This window comes from Rhinatrema bivittatum, chromosome 6 (genome assembly GCF_901001135.1).
Source record: "Rhinatrema bivittatum chromosome 6, aRhiBiv1.1, whole genome shotgun sequence".
NCBI classification, from domain to species: Eukaryota; Metazoa; Chordata; class Amphibia; order Gymnophiona; family Rhinatrematidae; genus Rhinatrema; species Rhinatrema bivittatum.
Window position 1 is genome coordinate 264,469,410 of NC_042620.1, and position 26,068 is coordinate 264,495,477.

A 26,068-nucleotide genomic window follows, 5' to 3' on the forward strand; every position below is an offset into this window, starting at 1 on the left:
CCTACGCGCAATGGAGCACAGGAAAGGCAGAAAGCCAGTGGTAGGGTTAAGCCTAAGGGTCAAATCTGGAGATTGACCTGGAGAAAGGGAGGAAGATTACTGGAGGTGACGGAAAGCATCTGAGTGCAGTGCCTGGAGCTTGATGGAGGGGAGGTATAGAGCAAGTACAAGTAGTGAGGTTAAGACTGGAGAGGGCAATAGGAGAGAGAATTGGGGAGGGGGAGGGGTGGTTTGAGGCTGGAGAGAGTTGAGCCTGTGGTGAAGAGACTGAGGCTGGCAGGGAGGAAGACAAAAACTAGGGAGAGAACTGGGAGAGGGGCGTTCCACACCAGAAGGAGGGAAAGCACAAGTATGAAAGGAGAGATCAAGATGGAGGGTGGGCAATGAGGATTAAGTTGGAGGGGAGGGTGAAACAGAGGGAGCCCCAAAATTTACCCATTTAGAGACTACAGGCTGTGGCAGAGGAAACTGAATAAAGGTAGACAGCAATGCTTGCTTTCTCCTCCCAACCTAGAAGAGGGAGGCAGAGGTGGTGGGGGGTAGAGGAAGGTCAAGGAATCAGCATCATCCTGAGAAAACCAGGGTCATGCAACAGCCGTGAGGGGCAGACTGGAATTAGCAAATTAGGGAGTATAGGACTTTGCTCGCTCAGCAGGCCCCAGAAGCAGAAAACACCATTCAGGGCCACCAGCCTATCAGGCCTGGTTTAATCAATTGCATGCTACGACTTGCAGTTTCCAATTTACCTTAATAAAGCAACAAATACTACAACTCCCAACCTGCAACATGGTAAAACTAGATCTAGTCCAGCCTATCCCCGATAATTCAGAGCCGTTATCTTAAGCTATACGGAGCCACAAAGAGCGAGAAAGCTATCGAGATCCAAAGCCATGCGAGAACGAGCTCCGGCAGTAAAGCCCTTGTTTTATTGAGCGGCCCAGGCCAATACTGCATTCTGAGACGTGTAGTGCTAAAATGGGAAGCATGAAGGAGCAGGGAATACAAACCCCACAATGCACTGGGACCGCTAGTTCAAATAAAGTCATCGTCCTCCCCCATCGCCAACCCGCGCTTTCCTGCCAGGAGGATCACAAGGCGACAAGAGCGTTTCTTGTCACCTCCACCAACTAGCTTAGCAAAGCATCCGACACCTCGGCTAGTCGCGATCCCCCCCCGCCCCAATCTCCCGCTCTCACCTGCTCCGACATCGCCCCGCCGCAGTCCGAGGATGCTTCTTTCGCGACGTCACGTTCGCCGTGACGCTACTTCCGCTCTTCTCTTCATTGGTGGAGGGTGGGGGATTTTTACCTCCTGTAGCAGGAAAGGGGGCCGTGAACTGTCTTGGCTGTGGGGGGGTGGTGCTCCCAGACGGTCTTCGCTGCCGTCAGCCCATTCCTCACTGTTTTTCGTAACCTGCACTGCTCGGGCTACTCTTCTTTCGTGAGCGGCTGTTGTTGGCTGATCAGACGGGAGCTCAAGCCAAGTCCAAAGTGGGAGCTAAAGTTTCCCCCGAGATTAATGAGCAGAATTGTTCTTGTTGCCACTGGAGGGGGGTAATGCTGCTTTTCTAAGAAGCATTTACAAATCTTCCAGTACACACCCTGTCTGCCCCCTCCCTGGAAGCGTTTGAAATGTGTTTTTACTTGATATGGTTTGTTTGTTTTTTTAACAATTAATAAAGGTTTTTAAAAAAGGAAAAGGAGTCATTGCAGCAAACTGTTCTCGTATCCAGAAACAAAGAAACTACATTAGAGGAAGAACCAATACATAGTACAAGACCCGCACAGTTACTGTAGCCTGATTACTTAAAACCCCCTCCAACTTTGAGGCAGGAAGGAAATGTAAATAAGAAAGCACGCGTGTGGACAAGCCCCCCCCCAAAAAACAGTTGGGGGTTGGGAGCTAGCTGAGCCCTCTAAATTTATCCAGAAGCAGGAAGGCCAGCAGAAGCTATAGAAAGCTGAGCTGAGTGTACACAGCCAGTCTTCAAGGAGACTGCTCTATATTTAGGGATACCGCTGAGGAGATAGATGCATGTGGTGAGCAAAGTGTTTGTAAAAAAGGAAGCTTTATTTGCTGATTTAATCTGCTGGAGAGATAAACACGTTTGTACAAACCGGTGTTACAGTAATTTTAGTTTCAGCTTTTGGTAAACAAAAAAAACAAAACACCCTGCTTTTGGGATTCTTTCACATAAAAAGAGTGCCGGGGGAAATTCTGTAACTGTTTGAAATTTGGCAGTCCCTTAAGCCTTGTTAATGTAAGAAAAGTAGATTTCTTAGTATCTAGTCAGATGAATTCAGAACAAGTGGGTTATGCACCTCTACTAGCATAAAAACATAAGAACATGCCATACTGGATCAGACCATGGAGCGATACAGAGGCATGACATTTTCCGTTTTATTCACCATTCCCTTTCTAATAATTCCCAACATTCTGTTTGCTTTTTTGACTGCCGCAGCACACTGAACCGACGATTTCAATGTGTTTTCCACTATGACGCCTAGATCTTGTTGAGAACAGGGGTGTTTAGTGTGCCCATGGGCCTCAGCCCGGACCCAGACCTTCTGGGCCAAGCCAAGGGTTGACGGTGGCTCCGCATGGCTGACGGTCTGACCCTCTGCCAGGCCGGCAAGCTCCCAAGGCCAACATCCAAGGATGTTGGTAGGGGAACGGTCCTCCGATTGTTCCGAGCCTTTTTGGACCTGCCGCTTGATCAGCATTGGAGCAGCAGGCCTGGCCTGAGGTTGAGGGCAGACAGCCTTGACCCGAAGACAAGACTATGAAGATTGATGCAACGGCATCACATGGCACGAAGACTTGGGTTGATGCGACGGCATCACATAACACGAAGACTTGGGTTGATGCGACGGCATCACAGACGAGACTTGGTTGAAGACATGACACCAGGACTATTGAAGACGTGACACCATGATCGATGCAACGGCATCGCAGACGAAGACTTGCCACCAAGGCTGATGCAAAGACATCATGGACCAGTGGTCGATGCAACGGCATCCCGGCCCAGGGTTGATGCAACAACATCAGAGACAAGACGCTGAATTGCAGACATAACGAGGAACTTGGAATCCAGATGAGACGAGAAGTAGGGAAGGCGGACATTGGCACTGTCTCTCAGGGCGCCCTACTCAGGCCACCCGCGGGACTGAGTCACGGACCACCCTGTCCCACTGCGCGCTCTACACAGCCCTTGCAGGCTGGTCACGGACCACGAGGAGAATGGGACAGCGCAGGAAAGATCCAGGACATGACGGCTCGAGAGCCGTCATGTCCTGGATCTGGAGTGGCCTGCAGGTGGACACCAGTTTCTTGTATTTATACTATATTATACTATTACTATGTTTAATTGATACTTTGTTCTATTGTTCTATGTAAAGCCCCTCCCCCTTTTTTGGGCATTTCACTGTTTTATGTAAACCGGAGTGATTTGTATTTCATACAAGAACATCGGTATATAAAAATTAAAAATGAATAAATAAATAAATATCTTTAACCCAATAGAATGATCATAGCAGGTGATTTTAATTTTCATGTCGATATTCTCCCAGCACCAGTGGTGTACAAGCTTTTTTTTTAGCTGGACATGTAGAGTTGGTTTGTGAGCCAACACAGGAGTCTAGCATAGACTTGATTTGATAATCTGCCCAGAAGAGCTAGCTGGATCTGGGATTGTAGGCCAGGGCAGAATGTAAAATGCCCCTGGATGAAGTGATGCATCAGTGTAGATGCTGATAATGTAGAAGATCTGGTGGAGAGTTATATTATGACCAGGTGACCTGTGACCTGACTAAAATGAGGGAAGAGTTATGAAAGAAGAAACGGAACTGGCATAAAAGGAAGTCACAGGAGTGCAAAGAGGATTTTTTTAGGAAGTTGAAAGATTATAAAAGGCAGCTGCAGGAGGTAAAAAAAAAAAAGTTATTATTCTTTCCTAATAAAGACATCCTTATACCAACCGAAAGAATTATTCACAGTTCTGCATAAAATTGTTTTTTTGTGACAGGACGCATTTTAGTATTATTTTATTTGCCCATTAGGCCTACGAGATCTTCTGGACTAAATTTGCTTTCAATCCCCTCAGTCTGTAAATATCATTTACGGGAGACAAGATCCAGAGTCTTTTTCATTGCGTGCCCAGAGTTATGGGATGCTCTGCCCTCTTATCTCTAAAACCATACAGATTACCTAAGTTTTAGAAAAAAAAGCTTAAGGCACTTCTATTTTTCACAGGCATTTTATTCAATTTCTGCACAGGAGACAGTTTTTATGAACTGTTTTACATTTATGTATGTTTCTCATACTTTATGTTTGATTTTATGGTTGTGTTATTGTGAGACACACTGATCAATTCTGCATTGGATTTTCAGGGTATAAAAATGTGGAAATAATTTCAACTACTGTATGTATACATAATGCTAGGTTCCATTTTAGGGGCGATCCCGCAAGAAAAAGACCCCCTGGAATCTTTGTGGACAATAAACTGAAATCCTCAACTTGATCTGCAGCAGTGGTCAAAAAAAAAAGTAAGCAGAATGTTATAAATTATCCAGAAAAGAATAGAGAATAAAACCGATATCATCATAATGCCTCTGTATAAATCCACAGTGAGACCTCACCTTGAGTGTTATGTTTAGTTCTGGTTGACCCATCTAAAAAAATATTATCGAATGCTGTGGACGTGGACCCTTGGACCGAGGTGGAATTGGCACAACCTGCAGGCTGGAGCCCTGCAGGTCTCCACCGTCAGCTGGCAGAGTCGGATGTAGCAGAGGCCCAGCTGGAGCTTCGCCTTTACCAGCCCTTGATCCCCTTGAGTTGAGCCTTTGGGTGCCAGGGATGGCAGGTCTTAGATGGGGGCCTCTGCTGATGGTCAGAATATCTATTGAAGTGGTTGGGATGGATGAGCGAAGTCAGAGGCAGGTTTGAGTCACTGGCAGGTAGCGTACAGAGATGTCCAGGAGGCAAGCAGAGGTCAGAGGCAGGCAGCAAACAGGAATGTCCAGATGTCAATTGAAGCAAGTTAAGGGTAATAGTGGGTATCAGTCCAAAGGAAGGCGGATAGGCAGGGCAGGGAGCAGCACAGGCAGACAGATGTGGAACACAGAAGAACTGAAGATCTGACCACGAGAACTGAAAAGCAAGGGCAACAAAGACTAGGGGAGTCGAAGGCTGAGACAAAGACCAGGAACTGAAGATAGGAACGAAGACCAGGGAACGCTGAGGCAACTCACGCTACAAGGACTGCAGGAGACCTGTTGTCAGTGTAAGGAGTAGGTATTCTGGAGGGCCTTTTATAGGCCTTTCAGTATGAGGTCTTCAAAGGGCACTGCTGGTCTTTTCCCTCCGTGGGCCCTTTAAAAGAGGGGATGTGGGGCGCACACTCGCGTCTTAGGGAGGTCCGGGGAGCATCGGCAGCATCCCTGCCGCGAGGAGCATCAGCGGCATTTTTCCACCACCAGGGCACGGCATCCCAACGTGCCAGGGAGTGGAGCAGCTTGTCAGTGTCGGAGTGCAGCTGCTGGGGCCCGGCTCGATGGGTAAGTGTGGCAGTTCGCAGACCTCCAAAGGCAACATCGAAGAACTAGAAAAGGTACAGAGAAAGGCAAAAAAAAAAAAAAGATAAATGGTATGGAATGTCTCCCTTATGAAGAAAGACTTGGCAGGTTAGAGCTGTTCAGCTTGGAGAAAAGATGGATGAGAGGAGATTATACAGAAGAAGCTTATAAAATTATGTTGCGGGGGCTATGTTCTGATCCATGCTCCCAAGTTCTTTTCTTGGAAAGGTGAAGCCTTTCAAGGCCCTTAGGCTGCTTGGAGGTCTTCTACTAAAATAAACACACTGCACTCAGTAAGTTGTAATTCAAAATGAAATTAGTAAGGGACCTTCCGGTGACACTCTTATATACGAGTGATATGAAACAAGTGCATTCGGAACAGTTATTTACAGAGGTTGGAAAACTTTTTCAGAAAAAGTTAGGCACCAGTCAAATTCTTTTCAATCTATCTTTTTTTTTTTTTCCTTATTTTGCTTTTCCTCTTCCCTTATCCTCCCAACATTTTTCCCTTCCCTCACTCCTCTTTTCTTCTGCAACGTGGCAGCTGTTCTTCACCACCCAGCTCACGACAGCTGCTGCTCTGGAAGCTGCTATTTCTTCGGACCCATGGCTGCTACTGCCCTTCTGTGCCCTGGCAGCTACTGTCCCTTCCGGCCTACGGCTGCTGCTGGTCTTCCCTACCCTGGCATCTGCTGCTCTTTCCAGCCCAGGCAGTCGCTATTGTTTTCTGACCCGAGGCACCACTTCTCCTCCCTGGCCTTGAGCCAGGCTCCTCCACCCAGCAACCGGTGCCACTCAATGAAGTTTAGAGAATCTGGTGCCTGTGCTTTTTTTTTTTCTCCCATCTCCTGGTTATTTTCCATTGCAAATAATGCTAGGTCATGGAGGCACTTTGTGAAACTAACTGGCAGCAGGTTAAAAACAAATTTAAGAAAATACATTTTCAGTTGGTGCACAATGAAGCTGTGGAATTTGTTACCAGAGGATGTGGTCAAAGTTAATTGCATAGCTGGGTTTAAAAAAAAAAAAAAAAAAAAAAAAAAAAAAAAAAGGTTTGAACAAGGTTTTTGAGGACAGAACCATTAACAGCTATTAGCTAAGGTAGACTTGGGGAATGCCATCTGTCAGAACCTGGACGTGAACAACAGGGAATGAATCATGCCAGTGGGATATATTGGGTACTTCCAAGTGACCTGGATTTGCCACTGTCAGAGATAGGATGCGGGGCTTGATGACCCAGGTTGGCATTTCTTATGTCCTTAATCCTTTTTTATTTTGCCTTTGGAGACACAGTTTAGAAGTATTACTTTTTTCAATCTACCAACACAAATATTGATCTGATCTTCCTTTAAGTGTAATATAGGAATAGTTTGCATTTTTTTTATAATTATATCTTTATTGAATTTCTTAATTAATAACAATAAATAAAGAAAATACAATTGTTGTAATACAACAATAATCTTTTCATACCAGGAAAAAAGAAATACAGCAATTATATGTCTTATAATCATGAGGAGTTACACAGAAATTTCAGTACAATAACAAAATGTTATTATAGGAAAAAAAATAAAAATACCTGAATTCTATTAAATTCTTATCGTCTATTCCCTCAGCCTTCTCAGGAACAGGAAGGAACCCTAATTTTCTGATCTTCTCTCAGCATTTTTATTCATAATAAAGGTTTCCAAAAGTAGAGGATCGGTAAAGAGGAAATGCCTCCTGCGTACCTGGGTAGGATGGGAGACATCAGGAAATACTTGTATCTTTTGCCCACAAAAGGAGAAGCCCTTATTTTTCAAGTACTTGGAAAATACTGCATCTTTGTCCTGCTCTGCACAAAAGGAAACAATCAAAGTTGCTCTATTACTTATTAAATCTACCGATTCCTCAAGAAAAGTTGAAAGCCCCAGGCTCTCTGGTTCCGGGAATTGCTCAGGCTGTTCTGACCCTTTTTTCTTAGATAGATAAAATATCTTAGATATATTGGGAATATCAGCTTCAGAATAAGATAGAACCTCCTGCAAGTATTTTTTAAACACTTCAATTGCAGATAACAACCTAGTGTGAGGAAAATGTATAAAACGTAGATTTTTAACTCTTAAAAGGTTTTCTAGAGCACCGATCTCATTATACAGTATTAAGCTATCCTTAATGTGTGCCGACTCTGCATTTAATAACAGAGGAACCTGCAAATTCAAAGAAGACGTTATTTTTTTCCCAACTCCCGTATTTTCTTCTCCTGTACAAGTTACAGAGGATTTAGTTTCATTCGTAAAGATTTAGTTTCATTCTTAAAAAACCTCCGGGCTCATTCCAATACCTTCACCAAAACGGGCACACCTGACCACAACACGGGATCGCGCCCTAATGGTAGCAGGATCCTCGTTCTGGAACAGCTTTACCACCTCAACTCAGACTGGATCCCACGACTCAATCCTTCAAAAAAAAAAACCAAAAACCCCTCAAAACACTGCTCTTTAAAAAAGCCTTCCCGACAGCTACCTAATGATTAAACACTGTTTGTAAAGACGGTATACAAACACTTTTAAATAAATAAAAATAAAAATAATGCCCACCTTCCAATAGCCCTAAGAAGAATCTTCCTCCCCCTTCTGGTCCTCTTATCTCCCCCCCCCTTACCTTCCCCCAATTATACTTCCAGCCCCTTCTCCCCTCTCCCCCAAATTCCAGATGCTTATTGACATGTTCTACTCTATGTTATTCTGCGTTATACAGTTAAATTGTTCTACTCTACGTTACTCAATAAGTGTTCTACAGTTAAACCAATGTTGTTCCTGTCTCCTTTTAAGCTATATTGTTGCCCATATCTCCTTCTAAATTATACTGTTACAGATGATACTAAGTTACAATGTAAAACAAGAAGCCTAATTCTTATTGAACCTCTGTTGCACTGTAAACCGGTGTGATATGCCGGATTGAACATCGGTATATAAAAACAAACAAATAAATATTAAAGGAACTGAACTGAGATATAGACTGATTCACATCATTATCTATTAATTTCATAATCAACAAGTGTTACATTAGATGAATCTTTACCCTTATCCAGAAAAAACTGCCATGAGATTATTCTCAGAATCAGGGTCCATAGTCCCAACAGGTCTAGAAATTTTCAGAACCTGTTGACCAGGATTTGGGACATCCTCCACGGGTGTTCTCCCATTAGAGGAAAGTTCCAACCTTACTTCCTGCGATGGAGACACTGTTAGTTGAGGGGGAAGTCTATTTGGAGCAGGACTCAAGGAAGCTCTTGTAGAGGAGCTTCCAGCACAGTCACTGGTGGACAATACACCCATATGACAAAGATGATTGTCCATTGGGCTTTGAATCATTGCTGGAATTGGAGAGGATGTAAAGTCTTAGATTTCCTCTTCTTTCCCATTGAGACAAGCCATGCGCCCCTTTGGAGCATGTGGCTTCGGCAGCACGTCAATGGCTCACGCCGTAGGCCTTCGGTTTTTATTAGGACCAGGGGCCCTCAAAGATGACACCGGCGATGATGTTAGCTGGAAGGCAGAGCATCACCGCGGTTGCACAGGCAGGAAATACTCACAGCGGCACCAGTCTTCGAAGCAGGTATCTCCTCAGGAAATCTCCTGGAATAGTTTGCATTTTAAGGCATCTAAACTTTGCATATTATAATGGCATAGTTGAGTCTCAGACTCATAAGGAGACCCTTTAGAGTTCTTGCATTATGACTTTCAGTAATATAGTACTGGCCTTGGGAGGAAAAGCAGGCTGAGAAGAAGAGGGAAAGAAAAGCAATTGATTGTTATACACTGGGTATCTTTCTGTTCAGCTTCAAAAACAAGCCCTGTCTATTCCCAGCTATTGTCTGTGTCTGTATTTTCTTCTCCTGTTGCAAGATTGTGTTAATCAGGTGCTGTATGGTGTAACCTCAGTGTATTGATATCTGTCCTCTGGCTCAGAAATTTGTTAACTGTGTTTATTAAGTATTTTAAGTATTTATTGAGTTATGTTTTGTCTCCCAGATTGTTTCTCATATGGGCAATTTCGAAGTCCCTGTATCCCAGTTATTTGTATTCCCTCTCGTTCCATGTAACGCTCCCATGCAATGTTAATTTCATTGTAAACTGGTGTGATTTGTATGCTATACAGGAATTTCGGTATATAAAAGTTAAAAATAAATAAATAAATAATAAATATTTTAGTATAAGCTGTATACAGTGTAAATATAATAGCAGGAAATGAAGGAACCACCTCAGTGGTAGGCAAACTAATGGAGATGCTGTTGAAAGAAAGGATAGCAAACTATCTACAATCTGGAGGGTTGCTTGATCTGAGACAGCATGGATTCACCAAGGGAAGGGCGTGTCAGATGAATCTGATTGACTTCTTTGATTGGGTGACTAAAGAATTGGATTAGGGAAAAGTGCTAGACATGATCTACTTGGACGTCAGTAAAGCTTTTGAATCAGTCCCACACAGAAGACTCATAAACAAAATGAGAGTGACAGGATGGTAGTGTGGATTACAAACTCGTTGTTGGATAGAAGACAGCATGTGATGGTCAATGGAAGCTACTCAGACGAAAGAACGGTGTTGAGTGGTGTGCCGCAGGGTTTGGTGTTAGGACCGACATTATTTAATATCTTTGTGAGTGACATTGCTGAGGGAATAGAGGGTAAAGTCTGCCTGTTTGCAGATGACACTAAGATCTGCAACAGAGTGGACACTCCGGAAGGTGTGGACAGAATGAAAAGAGATTTAAGGAAACTCGAGGAGTGGTCTGAAACATGGCAGCTAAAGTTTAATGCCAAGAAGTACAGAGTCATGCATCTAGGGAGCGGTAACCCAAAGGAGCTATACAAGCTGGGGGGAGAAAGGCTGATGTGCACGGAGCAAGAGAGAGACCTGGGGTGATAGTGTCTAGTGATCTGAAGATGAAAAATCAATCTGACAAAGCAACAGCCAAGGCCAAAAGAATGCTGGGCTGTATAGAAAGAGGAGTATGCAGTAAGAAAAAGGAGGTGATAATTCCCTTTAGAGGTCCTTGGTGAGGCCTCACCTGCAGTACTGTGTACATTTCTGGAGAGGAGGGGCAGGGGAGACATGAAACAGACCTTCAGATACTTAAAAGGCATAAGCGACGCAATTTTAATAACAAACCGCTTCTGTTGGAAAGAAATAAGGAGAACTAGAGGTCACGAAATGAAGCTCCAGGGATGATGTTTCAGATTGAATGTCAGGAAATATTTCTTCACGGAGAGGGTGGTGGACACATGGAACACCCTACCGCAGGAAATGATGAGGACCAGGACAGTGAAGGAATTCAAAAGAGCATGGGGTAAACACTGCGGATCACTAGAGGCGAGAGAAGTGAAATGAGGAAAGAGGCACGTTAGAGGCAGCAGAAAACCAAGACATGAACTGTATAGTCTGGGAAAAAAAAGGGGGGAGGGCAGTCTGGGAAAACAAGCAAACATAGGTGTGACGTACCAGTGTAAATCAAATAACACAAGAGGAAGTATAGGTATACAAATAATCAAGGGGGTGACTTACAGATGCGACACATATTACCCTTAACCAATTAACCAGGACACAACATGAGCAAGTAATCTACAAGGCCCAGACCCTGACGGTCTGTGAATCATATAGGATGTGATCTTGCTGGGCAGACGAGATGGGCAGTTGTGTCCTTTTCTGCCGTCATTTTCTGTGTTTCTGTGATTGGTTATGAACGGGGTGGATGTGTCATTAGGTGGGGATCAGCAGTTTCTATTATTAAACCAAGTTTATAAAAGTGGGATCTGCTTTTCTTCATTCCCACAGACGTGCTTGCCAGGGTAGATGCCTTACGAGAAGCCCTGGCCTTGCCCAGCTCCATGAGAAATTGTCACTACACATGAGCTCCTGGATGGAACTTGAATGTAATCTTCTTTGAAGTGGCTGACTAGCCATGACAGGTGGAATATAAATCAACAATTACATTCAATTAATTGTACCAGGACACACCACTGCAACGTGGATCAGAAACTCCACAGTTTTTGGCACATCTCAGTAGGGCCTATTTGCCAGCTGGTGTAAAGTGGAACAAATATAAAGTAAGAAAATGTGTTTCCTATCCAGTGCAGGCAATGGGCGAAAGTAAGAGGAAGAGGTGGCAACACAGGCAGTGAACATGCTGTGTCTTCCCTTTCCTGATCCTGAAACTTGTCTCTGTGGTCAGAGCTGAATGTCAGCAGGGCTCAGCACTGCAGGTGTTGCATTCAATTCCTGATCATTAAGAAGGGGTCATTAGAGTTCCATCCTGCCATAACCTAGAGTTGCCACTGGATGGCACTGTCACACCTGTTGGGCAGTGCCACTGGCTCTTGGTCCTCTTGAATGTGGGAAAAGGGGGATATTAAATTGCGGTTATTATTCCAGGATGAAGGCTCCATCCTGTATCGCACGCACTGAAAATCTCAGGTCACAATCCTCCCAACAGTGACGCTAAACTTTCTCAGGGGCTTCCTCCCTATCCTCATACCTCAATTCGTACTCCTTCCTCTGCCTTCTCATACATCTCTTCAGTTGCTTCCTTGGTGACTTCTCTCATTCCTCACATTCAGTCTCCGGCCACATATTATTATTATTATTATTGTTATTATTAATTTAATTAAATTTTACAAATGTAAATCAAATATAGAAGCACGCAAGTATGCAAATACAGAAACATACCATACAGAATATTGAGAGACAGTGAGGAGAAGTTATCTGTACTGTTTGTTCAGAGTGGCGAGGTTTAATGCTGCTTTGTGCAGTGTATGCAGTGCTGTGAGGATTATGCTCCCCCCGCGGGCTGTGAGTTCCGCACTGCTAGGGTTAATGCCACCCCCCTGGGTTGTATGTACAGTGCTGGGAGTGTTATCACAGGGGGTACCTCTCCTTTACACAGGTCTCTGTAGGGGGCTTGGATAAATCCTTCAGCATAAGCAACTGCTCTCTCCTCCTCCTCCTCCTCTCACCCTCCCCTCCCTCCTGGAACATTTATTTTCAGAGCAAGGTCTGGCACTGAGAGCCAAATTAGGTAAAAGGCCTGGGGGCCATGAATAACAGCAGCTCCTTGAAGACAGATCCTGTGGCTGGGGCAGGAGGAGCTGTCAGTCACTTTCCAGGAGGATGGGGGCGGGGGTAGTGGAAGAAAGAGAGAAGACGGGAACACAGAGTCAGCCGATTAAAGGGAGAGTTGGAAGCAGGGTTGTCCACTGTTCGAAAATTTACTGAACATCAGTTAACAAACAAACAAACAAAAAAAAAGCAAAAGGTGATATATTCATAAAAATAATTTAATGTCAGTAACAATGTCATGAGCAATGGGGGGCCTGTATCTGGTGCCCTGGGCTTGGTCTGTATGGGGCTGCATTAACTGAGAGTCAGGGACTATTCTTGGTGATAAAGGGGTGAATCTTGGCATAGAACTCCAGCTGTGCACATGGTGATGGTAAAATGTGTCTCAGGAAGAAAGTGAGGCTGTCATGTCAGCAAAAATCTGGCAGACTGTCAGTGAAAAACCTTTTCTTGGATTGGCAATCATGACTGAGAGTGAAGGGCCAGCACATTGGACTCTTACAGTTGCACATATGTATACTTCTTGCCTGTGGCATGGCCAGAATTGAATTTTGGAGGGGGGTCCAAGTTTAACATGGGTGGGCAGCAGGCACACAAGTCCGAGCCCCACTAGTTGTACTCTTATTGATAAAAAATACCTTAGCATACACCTGAGAATTAATTTTTAAGTAGCCTGCAATGGCCTTCATGCATCATTTGTGACACTTTAAAATATTTTAACACAATTATTTCCAACACTTGCCAACATTAAAAAGTCTTATTAATCTGTATAAATTGACTTTATATTATAGTTTATAAGAAGAATATCATGTAAAAAAAAGAAAATAACACATAACAGAAACAACATATCCAATCAAATATGTAATAAAACAAATATCAATGTAGAAGAGTCATCCAAAATTACATTGATATTTGTTTTATTACATATTTGATTGGATATGTTGTTTCTGTTATGTGTTATTTTCTTTCCAGGAAGGCAGAGAACATCATAACTACAATAAAACAGCAATAATCATAAGAACTTAAGATTTGCAGAGCAGAATTTGGATAGTTCACATTACAACTCAACATGCAAACAGCATATATTCAATCTCTGGTGTCACCTCAGTAACAGCAAAACAAACTCCCTCTATTGCCAGACACAGTGTGAACTTAAGTAACACAAGCCCCTGAAAAAAAAAAAATAAAGACACCAAGAACCTTGCCATATCATACTATACCATAACAGCACTAAATCTCATGTCTCAAACAGCAGCAGCCTTATCTATGAAAATGTAGCAATAAAAATATTACACCAAGCCCTACTGGGGAAACAGAACAAGCTGGACTGCGGCAAATCCCTATAGAGAAACTACATGCTAACAGAAATAGTGTACCTCAGTCACACATGCAGAATACAGACCAACCCTTACCTAATATAGAATAAAAGACTACAAATTAGAAACAAAACCATACAGCTAAAACTGAAATGAAAACATAGAAATGACGGCAGAAGAAAACCAAACGGCCCATTTAGTCTGCCCAGCAAGCTATGCACTTTTTCTTTTTTCCTTTTTTTAACATTTTTTTTATTTCTCTCATACTTCTGTTACTCTTGGCTCTTAGTAACCCTTTGGTTCCATTTCCCCTCCACCCGCACCATTAATGTAGAGAGCAGTGTTGGAACTGCATCCAAGTGAATATCTACCATAGTTAGGGGTAGTAACCGCCGCAATAAGCAAGCTACACCCATGCCTTTGTTTACTCAGACCATGTAACTCAGTCCTTGTTGGTTATTGTCTGTATATAGATCCACCTTTCTACGTTCCCCCTGCCATTGAAACAGAGAGCTATGCTGGATGTGTGTTGAAAGTGAAGTATCAGACTTTCTCCCCTGCCGTAGAAGCAGAGAGCTACTGTTGGATATGCATGAAGTATCAGACTTCCTCCCCTGCCGTAGAAGCAGAGAGCTGTGTTGGATATGCGTTGAAAGTGAAGTATCAGACTTTCTCCCCTGCCGTAGAAGCAGAGAGCTGTGTTGGATATGCGTTGAAAGTGAAAAGCCAGAGAAAGCAGACTCTGAACAGTAGAAGAGCAAAATACAAAACTATAAGAAATGCACATTCCCAAAAATGGCATATTTCAATTGATAAAAACTTTATTTTTTTTTTTTTACCTTTGTCTTTTTTTTCCACTTTATACTTGTTGGTCTTTTCCTGATTCTTTTTTCAGGGTCTCTTTTCTCTTTCTGTTTCTTCTCTCTTCTACCCTTCCTCTCTCACACACATACACAGGCTCATATGGTCTCTCTCACTCACAAACAAGCTTTCATTCTCACATACTCTCCCACACAAATTCTCATATAAATTCTTTCACAAGCTCCCTCACACACAAGCTCTCCCTATCAAAGGCTCACAACACACAGACCACAAGCTCTTGCTCTCATAGGCTCCCACATATAGGCTCGATCTCACACACACACATGCTCTCACTTTCTCACACAGATACAGACTACCACACACACGCAGAGGCTGTCACCTTCACATGCTCTCCCATATGGGCTCTCATATGAGCTCTCTCATAGGCATCTCACACACAGATGCACAAGCTCTTGCTCTCACAGGCTCCCATACCCAGGCTTTCACTTTCACACACACACACATGCTCTCACTCTCTCAGACATACACACAGGTTCTCACACACACACAGGCTCGCACTCTCACAGGCTCTCTCTATCACACACACATACTTCACACATACACACCCTCTCTCTCTCTTTCTCTCTCTTACACACACACACACACACACACACACACACACATTCTCACACACATTCTCTCAGGGCCTTCCACTCCCTCTTGGGCCTATTTGGCTACTGTGGGATAGGGGTCTATGCCAGCTCTGCTGTAGGATCTCTTTGGCCACCATGGGATTGGGTCAGCAAAGTCCTGCTGCAGATCCTCTGATTGGTTAGACCTGAGCCCAAATTGGGTAGGCCATGGTTATGCCACTACTTCTTGCACCAGGGTATTCAGTACAGTAATTTGCAAATGCGTACATCCACATATACTCACACAGGTGAATATACACAGAGATTCAGTACAAATAAACATACACTGACTGCAAAGGCTGAAGTAATCGCTTTATTCATAGGGCTTTTAGCTTTGCAAACATAAGGTAATTAACAGCTATAGTCATTATATTATAAAGTAAATACATTACTGTATATGCATGTTCCATAATATGATAGAGTAATGTGCACAAACAGTAACCTTATTACTATGTAACTTGTTACATACATGTAACAATCTAGCATGTACACATACAGAGCTACCGAGTTACCCAGTTCCAGGAGGGGATTTTAGGACAGTCCTGGATTTCTGGCATCCTATCCTGATGTATTATGGGACCTGCAGCGCTGATGCAAGTTCAGAACCAGGATTGGCCAAAAAGTCTCCCTTCTGGAACTGGATAGCTTGGCATCTCTGTATGTATACATGCCAGACTGTTACATATATGTGACAAGTTACACAGTAATAAAGTTACTGTCTATGCATAGTTACTGTCTATGCATAGTGCTATATAGTGCCCACAGTGTTGCATAATTGTACAAGATTATATAGCAATAGTCCTGTCTGTACAGGTTCCTACACACAGTGACTGTCTGTTTTTACCCCATTACTTATATAATTATGTGATGTGTTATACAGTAAAAAGATTACTATCTGTGCATGCTGCTTAACGTTGCACCTTTGTAATGTGCTGTGTTACTGGCTTGTTTAATTACTGTTGTTAATGGAGTACTGTACAGAGATTAATGATACAAAAACACTGGAAAGGTTTAATGCAGTTCATGTACAAGCTGAGAAACAGTGCAAGGGTAAACCAAACCAACAGAGCTAGAGGGACAAAAAGGATAACAAACCCCCAACACCTAGCAGGACAGACAAACCAGTAGGCTGAGGCACAAAGACAGAGAAAACCCCAAGGACAGACTGTGTCCATGCTACAGTAAGACTTTTACTGTGTGCACGCTCCATAGCATAACACAGTTATAAGGTAGGACCTCTGCATACGTACCATCTGTGAAATGTTGTATTGTTATAATCTTACCAGCTACGCATGCTCCTTGGACGGTGCATTGTACAATAATAATAGTACTAACTGTACGTAGTCCATAGTGTTACATGGATATGCGTCACAATATGCAGCGATAAAGTTACTATGTGCACGTTTATTACTATGAAAGAGTTATAATGTGACGTTGTCTATGGTGTTACAGTGTCGTAGGTATAATGTACGTTTTAGCATATTTCACCATAATGATGCACCAAGCCCTCTCTCTTCTCTCTGGAATGGCTCTCTTATGAAGAAAAGCTAAACAGGTTGGGGCTCTTCAGCTTGGAGGATGTGATGGAGGTGGAATAGGTAAATAGGGAATGGTTATTTATTCTTTCAGATAGTAAAAGGACTAAGGAATATGCCACAAGACCAGCAGGTAACAGGTTTTAAAGAATTTGGGAAAGCATTTTTTTCACTCAATGCACAATTAAATTGTGCAATTTGTTGCCAGAGGATGTGGTCAAGACATCTAGCATAGCTGGGTTTAAAAAGGGTTTGGATAAATTCCTGAAAGACAAGTCCATAAACAATTGTTAGCCAGGTAGACTTGGGGAAAGCCGTCACTTATCCCTAGGAAATGGGCAACAAGCACTGGATCTACTCTTTAGGCTCTGCTGGGTACCTCCTAGTGCCCCGGATTGGCCACTGTCGGAGACAGGATGCATGGCACTTCTTAACCCTTCCCCCTCTGCCCCCCCACCCCAGCACTGCTTCATTCGGTTCTGTCTCCTCCCTTTGAATTCTCTCCACCTCCTCCCAGCTTCCTCCACACTGCTCCATGCTCTTCTTCCCCTTCAGCCTGCCTTAAGGCCAGTCTTCTCCTCCCCGTTCAGTACTGCTTCATGAACCTTTAACTCTTCAAAATGCCTGCCTTATGCCACCTCCAAACATTGCTTCGTGCCTCTCTGCCCCACACCACTTCTTCTACTTTACCCTCTCCTTCCCTCCACCTGCACTCCCTTCATCTTCTCTATCCCCTCAGCACTGTTTCATTTCACCCTCACTTCCACTACCCTTTCTCTCACCCTCAGCTCCCTCTGCCTCTGCTGATCTTTCCATCACTTCCTCCACCCTTTTCTCCCCCCCCCCCCACTCTACCCCTCCAGTTTTCCTCCTCATTCAGCAGACAACCCCCACCACGCTCCACACAAGTTCCCTTCCTTACCATCCACCCGCTGACTCTGCCAAATAAGAAAGGGCGAAGCAGTAACCGAATCCTGTGCTGGGAGCAGCTGTTCAGCCCATTACAAGGAAGGGGGAACCTGACACGCATCCCCCCACCTCCCCTCAGAAGACATAAAATTCACGGGTTTCCCAGACAGGGCTTTCTCTGTACCGTTGCATAACTTTACCCCTGAGTTATAGTCTTAATTCTGCCTCTATTAAGCTGGAAGGGAAACCCCACAGAGACAACATATACAATCTGGGCACAGCACCCCAGGAGAAAACACCACACCCTGAGACTCTGTTTAGCACTCCCCATAAGGACCACCACAAGTTTGCTCACTGCTCCCTAGGGGAAGGCACTGCCCACTGCACCACGAGAGCAAACCCTAGAAAACAACTCTCTGGTCACTGCACTCAGGAGAAGGCACTTACTGACATAGTAATTTTGGCTGATAAAGACCCAAATGGTCCATCAAATGCATCCAGTCTGCCCAGCAAGTTGCTTGACTAGTCAGTGCTGCTCCATGCAGGTTATTCCCCCCCACATCTCTGCTGCTCTGTGCAGGTGTTTCTGCTCATTGCACCATGAGAGCAGAAAGTAGATAAGTCTCCGCTTACTGCAACAGGAGAAGGCACTGCACCTGGTGTCTGCTCACCACACCTTGTGTCTCTGCTCACTGCCCTCTGAGTCTCTGTGCATTACACGCCATGGGAGCAGACATTACACCTGAGTCTATTAGATAATCACTGCACCCCACCCATAGAAGTGAACATTATATTCTGAATCTCTGTGCACCACACCCCCATTAAAGCAGATACTGCACTCCAAGTCCTGAGCCTGCTCACTGGACCCTAGGAGAGAGCTCGACATCCCACATGTTAGGAATTGTGGATCCTCGGCCCAAAGTGGGGTTATTGCTACCAGAAGGGTTGGGCCCCACAGGTCCCCACCGTCGGGAGGCGAGGCTGGCCAGGAACAGAGGCAACAGGGACTTCACCAGTACCGGCCCTCGTTCCCCGCAGGTTGAGCCCTTGAGTGCCGGGGCCGGCAGCCTTAGGCGCACCTCTGTGTGGCTGGTCCCGGAGAGGGTAGGCGAGTGGGTGTCAGAGAGGTTAGGCACAGTTCGAGACAGGAGCACTCTCGGAGGGAGGAGGCGAAAGAGTCTCAGGGAGTGTACGGCCACTGCAGCTCCGAAGGGAGTAGAGCAGGTCCACGTGGGAGTGGCCTCGTGATGAGGAGGTGCAGGTGCAGAGACACGAACTGGAGAATGCTGAACAAGGGCTAGAGTGGGGAACCCGCTGCAGCTGGAGTTAGGAGAGCAACAGTGCAGGGGGATGCCCCGAGGAGCGGGGCGCCGAGACACAGTCAGGTGGAGTACTGCGCTGAATCAAGTCTTGATGAGAGAAGGCACTGTAGCAAAGTCCACAAAGAGAAGTGCTGTGGGGGTCCCAAGGAGCAGTGGGTACTGCGGTAGGGACTCACAAGTAAAGTAACGCCGAGCCTGGCCCCAAGGAGCGGGAAGCAATGAGAGAGTGTCCAGGTGAAGTAGCGCTGAGCCAGGGCCCGCGGAGTGGGAAGTGCTGAGGCTGGAACCCGGAAGCAGAAGCACAGAGATCCGAAGACAGGAACAGCTGGTCTGAGGAACAGGAACTGGCACCAAAAGGAACCAAGGGAACTCATTGCCAGGTCAGTTAGTGGTGGCTGGAAGTGAAGCTTAAATACTCCGGGCCAGTGATGTCATCAGCCGGGGACGGGCCTGGAGTTCCCACCATTGGCCCTTTAAAGGGCAGAGAGATGGCGCGTGCGCATGCCTGCCTAGAGAGGCCCAGGATTGGAACGCTGGTCGCCGGCATCCCAGCTGCCACGTGGAGTGCAGGGAGCCAGAAGGAACTCGGCGGCAGTAACTGGCCACCGCCGCGAGAGCCCCGGGGGTAGAGACCCAAGCATGACATGACGCGAGTTGAGCCTGTCGCGGGCGGCCGCAGCCAGCAGTCATACCAGTACTCCCCCTCCTGAGCCCCCCTCCCAGGGGTTTCGGTCTCAATGGATGGGAGACATGGAATTGCTTGATGAGGGTTTTGTCAAGAATATTGGCAGCTGATTCCCAACTATTCTCTTCTGGTCTGAAACCCTACCAAGAGAGAAGATACTCCCATTTCTTCCCACCTTTTCGCACATCAGGGACATCTCGCACTTGGTAAACTACATCAGCTTCAGGAGACAGTGGTTGTGGCTTGGGCGGCTTATTCGACAATCCGGATAGTACTAAGGGCTTTAGCAAAGATACATGAAAGGCATTGTGGATCTTGAGAGAAGGTGGGAGCCTGAGCTTGTAAGTAACCGAGCACAACTTGTGGAGCACCGGAAAAGGAGTGATGTATCTGGGTGCGAAACGTAAATATGGGAACTTGAGGCAGATAAATCAAGTGCTAAGCCACACCTTGTCACCTGGTTTGAACTGAGGGCCTACACGGTGATGGGCGTCTGTTAGTGTTCGTGGTAGTTGTGGGTGGATCCTTGGGCTGGTGGCAGATGACCACGCCCCTGGGGGAAGATCCCGAGAGGGACCACCGGTCAGGCTCAGAGTATGGAGACAGACACACTCTAGTTCTTTTATTAAACAGTATATGGAACCACCAGAGGTGCAGTAGAGCTGGAAGTGCCCAGCTGGGCTATAGACCCTCAGATACTGGAACAGCGATCCTGGATAACTGAGCTATAGATAAACTGAATATAGTGAGTAGGCAGAGTATGCAGAGTTCAGGAACAAAACCTTGATGGTAACACTCACACAATAGTCTCTTAGAAGCAGCCCAGGAGCTGGAATGAAGTAGGCCCTCGAGGAGCGAGTACCTGGTTCCAGGGAACGTTCTGAGAGAGCGATGGTAACTCAGTGGTGTTATAGGCAGCAATGACTTCCTGGCAGAAGTGGTATACAGTAGCAAATCCAGGAACGAGGGCCCTTGAGGAGCGAGTACCGATTCCAGACTGCAATCTGAAAAGCAAAGAGAAAGCGAGGCCACCGAGGAGCGGGTACCCCTGGTAAGTCCGAGGAGGCAGAGTAGCAAAGTATGCGGAGAGGGAATCCCATCCGCCGATACCTGGAGGAAAGCCCTTGCTAACTCAATTCGTTAGCGATTTCAGAGACCTTAAATATCCGGTGAGGATGACGTCACCTCAGGGGGACACCCCTGAGGTTCGCGCCACTGCTGGTACTTGAGTCGGGGCTGCGCTGAGCGCGCCCTTAAGCAGCTGGGAAACATGGCGGCGTGCAGCGTCCAGCTGGTCCGGGGATGCCGGAGGGGAATGGCAAGATGACGCTGCGGCAGCCAAACTTCCAACAGGCAAAGAGGGAGTCGCCAAAGAGGTAAGATGGGCATAGTGGAGACGTCGGGCAGCGACGGTCGCAACAGTACCCCCCTTCAAAGGGCGATTTCCTCTTCAGGTACCAGGCTTGGGTTTTGAAGGATGCGCGAGTTGGAACTGACGAAGCATCTCTTCGTCCAGAATATTGGTCTGAGGCTCCCAAGAGTTTTCTTCTGGGCCAAAACCTTCCCACTTTAGAAGGTATTCAAAAGTATTGCCTCTTTTACAAACATCCAGGACCTCTTCGACCTTGAATTCTAAGTCATCTTCTGCATTGATGACAGGTGGATCTTGAGGTTTGGAAGAAAATTCGCTGAGTATGAGTGGTTTCAGAAGTGAAACGTGGAAAGCGTTATGAATGTCAGCAGCAGTGGATTGAGCTGCTGGGATGTCACTGAGCTTCAGTGGAAGTGGCGGTGTTGGAGAACGTCCATAGCCCACTTCAAATTATGTCACAGTAGTGGATCTTTCAGCTTGATGAGGGGACTCCTTACGTCTTCCACTAGATGTCTGAGAATGAAGTTGCCTTCTGCCCCTGAGTCCACCGGGGCAAGTCTAAACTGTGACCGGTCCATGTCAAAGAGACTGGAAGAGAAAGCGGAGGAGAGGGTGCGGTATGGCCTAACAACAGTCCTCCTGCAGGACTTAGGCCCGTCTGTTTTCCGGACGAATGGAGCATGTAGAGACATTATGGCCGGGCTGACCACAGTACATGCAAAGGCTGTGCTTTTTCCGAAGTCTTCTTTCTTTGGAAGTTAAATGTCCATGACCAAGTTGCATTGGTTCATCTTTATCAGCAGCAAGAATTACTGGAACCATCTGAGGTGCGGATATAGAACTAGCCTGTTTCAACCCAGGTGTTGCGACCGTCACTGCTCGACGCACTCACTCCGCCCTCTTTACCCCGTGGCGACTCCCTCCAGGTCTGATGGACGGTTAGCTGCCACGGCATCTTCTTGCCGTCTCCCTCCGGCGTCCCCGGACTGGCATGACGCTGTGGATCCGCCATGTTCCTGATGACATAGGGCGCATGCACGCGCTCCCATTAATGTACCAGCAAGGGCATGAACCTCGGGGGCGTCCCCCGAGACGTCATCCACTTCCAATATAAAAGGTCTCAGAATTTGCTGACACATCGAGTTAGCAAGGACTCGCTTCAGCTGTCCAAGCTACTCTGCAAGGATTCGTCCAAGCTACTCTGCCTCCTCGGACTTACCAGGGGTACCCGCTCCTCGGGGGCCTCGCTCTCTTTTCTTTATTTCAGATTGCCAATAGGAACCGATACTCGCTCCTCGAGGGCCCATGTTCCTTAACACACTGAAGATTCTCTACTGCCTGGAAGCTATCGCAGATACAGACAATTGTGAGTTAACATCGCTCTCTCAGAACTTTCCCTGGAACCAGGTACTCACTCCTTGAGGGCCTAACCTTTTCCAGCTACTGAGCCTCATAAAGACCTTAGTTCTTTTATTAAACAGTATATGGAACCACCAGAGGTGGTAGTAGAGCTGGAAGTGCCCGGCTGGGCTGTAGTCCCTCAGATACTGGAACAGCAATCCTGGATAACTGAGCTGTAGAGAAACTGAATATAGTGAGTAGGCAGAGTATGCAGAGTTCAGGAACAGAACCTTGATGGTAACACTCACACAATAGTCTCTTAGAAGCAGCCCAGGAGCTCGAATGAAGTAGGCCCTCGAGGAGCGAGTACCTGGTTCCAGGGAACGCTCTGAGAGAGTAATGGTTACTCACTGGTGTTGTAGGCAGCGATGACTTCCTGGCAGAAGTGGTATACAGTAGCAAGTCCGGGAATGAGGGCCCTCGAGGAATCGGGGCCGCACCGCGCATGCGCCCTTAGGCTGCTGGGAAACATGACGGAGTGCAGCGTCTAGCCGGTCCGGGGACACCGGAGGGGAACAGCAAGATGATGCCGCGGCAGCCAAACTTCCAACAGGTAAAGAGGGAGTCTTCAAAGAGGTAAGGGGGACATAGTGGAGACATCGGGCAGCGACGGTCGCAACAGCATCAAAGAGCTTCTTGGCCCTTTGGCAGCTTTTTGTAGTAATTGGTAGAGGAGAAAGAAGTTGTCATCCGTAGGCTACCTGGAAGGGTGAGGAACCAGTGGATGATTAAGGATAAGAATTTAATGCAAACTCCGCCCAGGGAAGGAGATCCGCCCAATCGTTTTGCCAGAGGTTGACATAGGCACGTAGGAACTGCTTGAGGGTCCTATTGGTTCTTTCTGCTTGCCCATTGGCCTGAGGGTGATATGCGGAGGTGAAGTCCAGAGAGACGTTGAATTTTCTACAAAGGGACCTCCAAAAACAGGCTGTAAGCTGAACAGGATGTGCTTAGGAAAGCCATGGAGCTGTAACACATGGCGGATGAATAGCTGAGCAAGTTGTGGGGCCGATGGATGGGCAGGCAGAGCAACAAAATGGGCCATTTTAGAAAAGCGGTCCACAATGACCCAGATGGTGTTGTTGCCACCAGAGAGTGGAAGGTCAACAATAAAGTCTGTTGCAATGTGGGTCCATGGCTTGCTAGGGATTGGTAAATGGTGCAAGAGACCCCAAGGACGTCCCACTGGATGTTTGTGGCGAGCGCAAGTAGGACAAGACTCCATGGAGGCTTGTGCATCCTTCCTCATGGTTGGCCACCAGTAAAATCGCTGGAGGGCGGCCAAGGTTCTGGATTGCCCCGGGTGCCCTGCGGTGAGGGAATCGTGGGCCCAGCGAAGCACTCTCTGGCGCAGCTGGTGCGGAACCACCGTTTTACCCGGTGGGACCGGGTAAGTGGAAGTCAGGATGACCTTTGCAGGGTCTATACTGTGGCGAAGAGGGTCCGGAATTTCCTCAGGGACAAAGGACCTAGAGAAAGCGTCAGCCTGGCAGTTCTTATTGGCTGGCCAGTCGAGGAGCAGAAAGTTAAATTGGGTGAAAAAGAGGGCCCAGCGGGCCTGATGGTGATTCAAGCATTGAGCCCAGTGCAGGTACTCGAGGTTCTTGTGAATGGTGTACACCGTGATCTGATGCTGAGCTCCCTTGAGCCAGGGACACCACTCTTAGAAGGCTAATTTAATAGCCAGGAGCTCCTTATCTCTTATAGCGTAGTTTCATTCAGCAGGAGAAAAATGTCTAGAGAAAAAGGAGCATGGGTGTAATGTTTGGTTGGCAGAGTACTGGCTTAAGACTGCCCCAAACTCCCTCGTCGGAGGCGTCAACCTCGACAATAAATGGTCATCTGGGATCAGGATGTCAAAGGCATGGCTCACGGAGGAAGATGGCTTTAAGGTCTTGAAAAGCTGTTACGGCCTCAGGCACCCAGAGAGAGGGGTTGGAGCCCTTGCGGGTCATGGCCGTAAGAGGTACGGTCAGAGTGGAGTAGTGATGGATGAAGGAAAAATAATAATTGGACCGATAGCCCATGGGCTGAGGCCAATCTCGAATGCTTTTTAGATTCTGAGTGTCCATTCAGAAGCCTTGGCTCGAGACGATGTATCCAAGGAAGAGTATGGTCTCTTGCTCAAAGGAACATTTTTCTAGCTTTGCATAGAGCTGGTTTTCTCGGAGGCACTGGAGAATGCAGGCGATGTTTGCCGGTGGCTTCACAGATCTTTGGAAAAGATTAGGATGTCATCGAGATACACTATGATGCATTGGTACAACATATCTCTGAAGATCTCATTCATTAAGTTCTGGAAGACAGCGGGGGCGTTGCAAAGGCCAAATGGCATCACAAGATATTCATAGTGGCCGTCTCTCATATTAAATGCTGTCTTCCACTCGTCTCCCTCGTGGATACGAACCAGGTTATACGCTCCTCTGAGGTCAAGTTTGGAAAACATTTTCGCCCCTTGGAGTCTATCGAAGAGCTCGGAAATGAGAGGAAGAGGGTAATGGTCCTTCTGGGTGATCTCATTCAAGTCCCGGTAGTCGATGCAGGGACGGAGTGAACCATCTTTCTTCTCAACAAAAAAACCCCTGCACCAACAGGAGACTTGGAGGGTCGGATGAACCCTTTGGCCAGGTTCTTGCGGATGTATTCTGACATGGCTTGCATCTCGGTGAAGGACAGTGGGTAAATCCTGCCCCGAGGTAGCTCTGTGTTGGGAAGCAGATTGATAGCACAATCGTAGGCTCGGTGCAGAGGCAGGGTGTCAGTGGCCTTCTTAGAGAAGATATCAGCGAAAGCTGAATATTGAGGAGGAAGGCCAGGAGGTAGAAGTGAGGTATTAAGACAAAACTGGGGCGAAACAGGCTCCAAGCAGTTGGAATGAAAGGAGGGCCCCCAGCAAGAGAGTTGCAGCATGGCCCAGTCAAACTGGGGGGCGTGCTTTTGTAGCCATGGCAAGCCCAAAACCACTGGGTGTATGGCTTTGTCCAAAACATGAAAGGAGATGGATTTCACATGCAGGGATCCAGTTTGTAGATGGAGTGGAGTTGTAACATGGGTGAACTGTCTGGGTAAGGGTTCTCTGTGGATAGAAGTAAGAAGCAAAGGCACCAGGGTGTGGATGGTGGAAATCCGAAGGTGTTCCGTCAATTGCTTCAAAATAAAATTACCTCTGGCTCCTGAATCCACAAGAGCCAAGGTATGGAACTCTTGACTGTCCATTTTAATTGACACTGGAAGGGTTAATGGAGGAGATGGAGAAGTCAGGCCTAGGAGCAGTCCTCCTGCAGAACCTAGGCCTGAGAGTTTCCCAGATGCACAGGACAGGCGGGTAATGTGTGTCTGGAGTTACTGCAGTAGAGGCTGAGAC

At 46.4% G+C, this 26,068-nt stretch overlaps 1 protein-coding gene across 6 annotated transcripts in view; it reads right to left on the bottom strand.

Annotated features, from left to right (window-relative positions):
- Window positions 1–26,068, bottom strand: part of NFATC2IP (nuclear factor of activated T cells 2 interacting protein) — a 117,604-nt gene that overhangs the window by 54,847 nt on the left and 36,689 nt on the right. Inside the window, exon 1 of one of the 6 annotated variants that reach the window (XM_029607100.1) lies at window positions 1,197–1,532. The exons of 2 other annotated variants lie outside the window; for them this stretch is intronic. In XM_029607100.1, the coding sequence (XP_029462960.1) occupies window positions 1,197–1,208 (12 nt within the window). In that variant the 5' untranslated portion in view covers window positions 1,209–1,532. Of the gene's footprint in view, window positions 1–746; window positions 804–1,007; window positions 1,162–1,196; window positions 1,533–26,068 lie in introns of those variants that run through there. 3 more of the 6 variants (XM_029607099.1, XM_029607103.1, XM_029607098.1) reach the window with 3 other exon arrangements.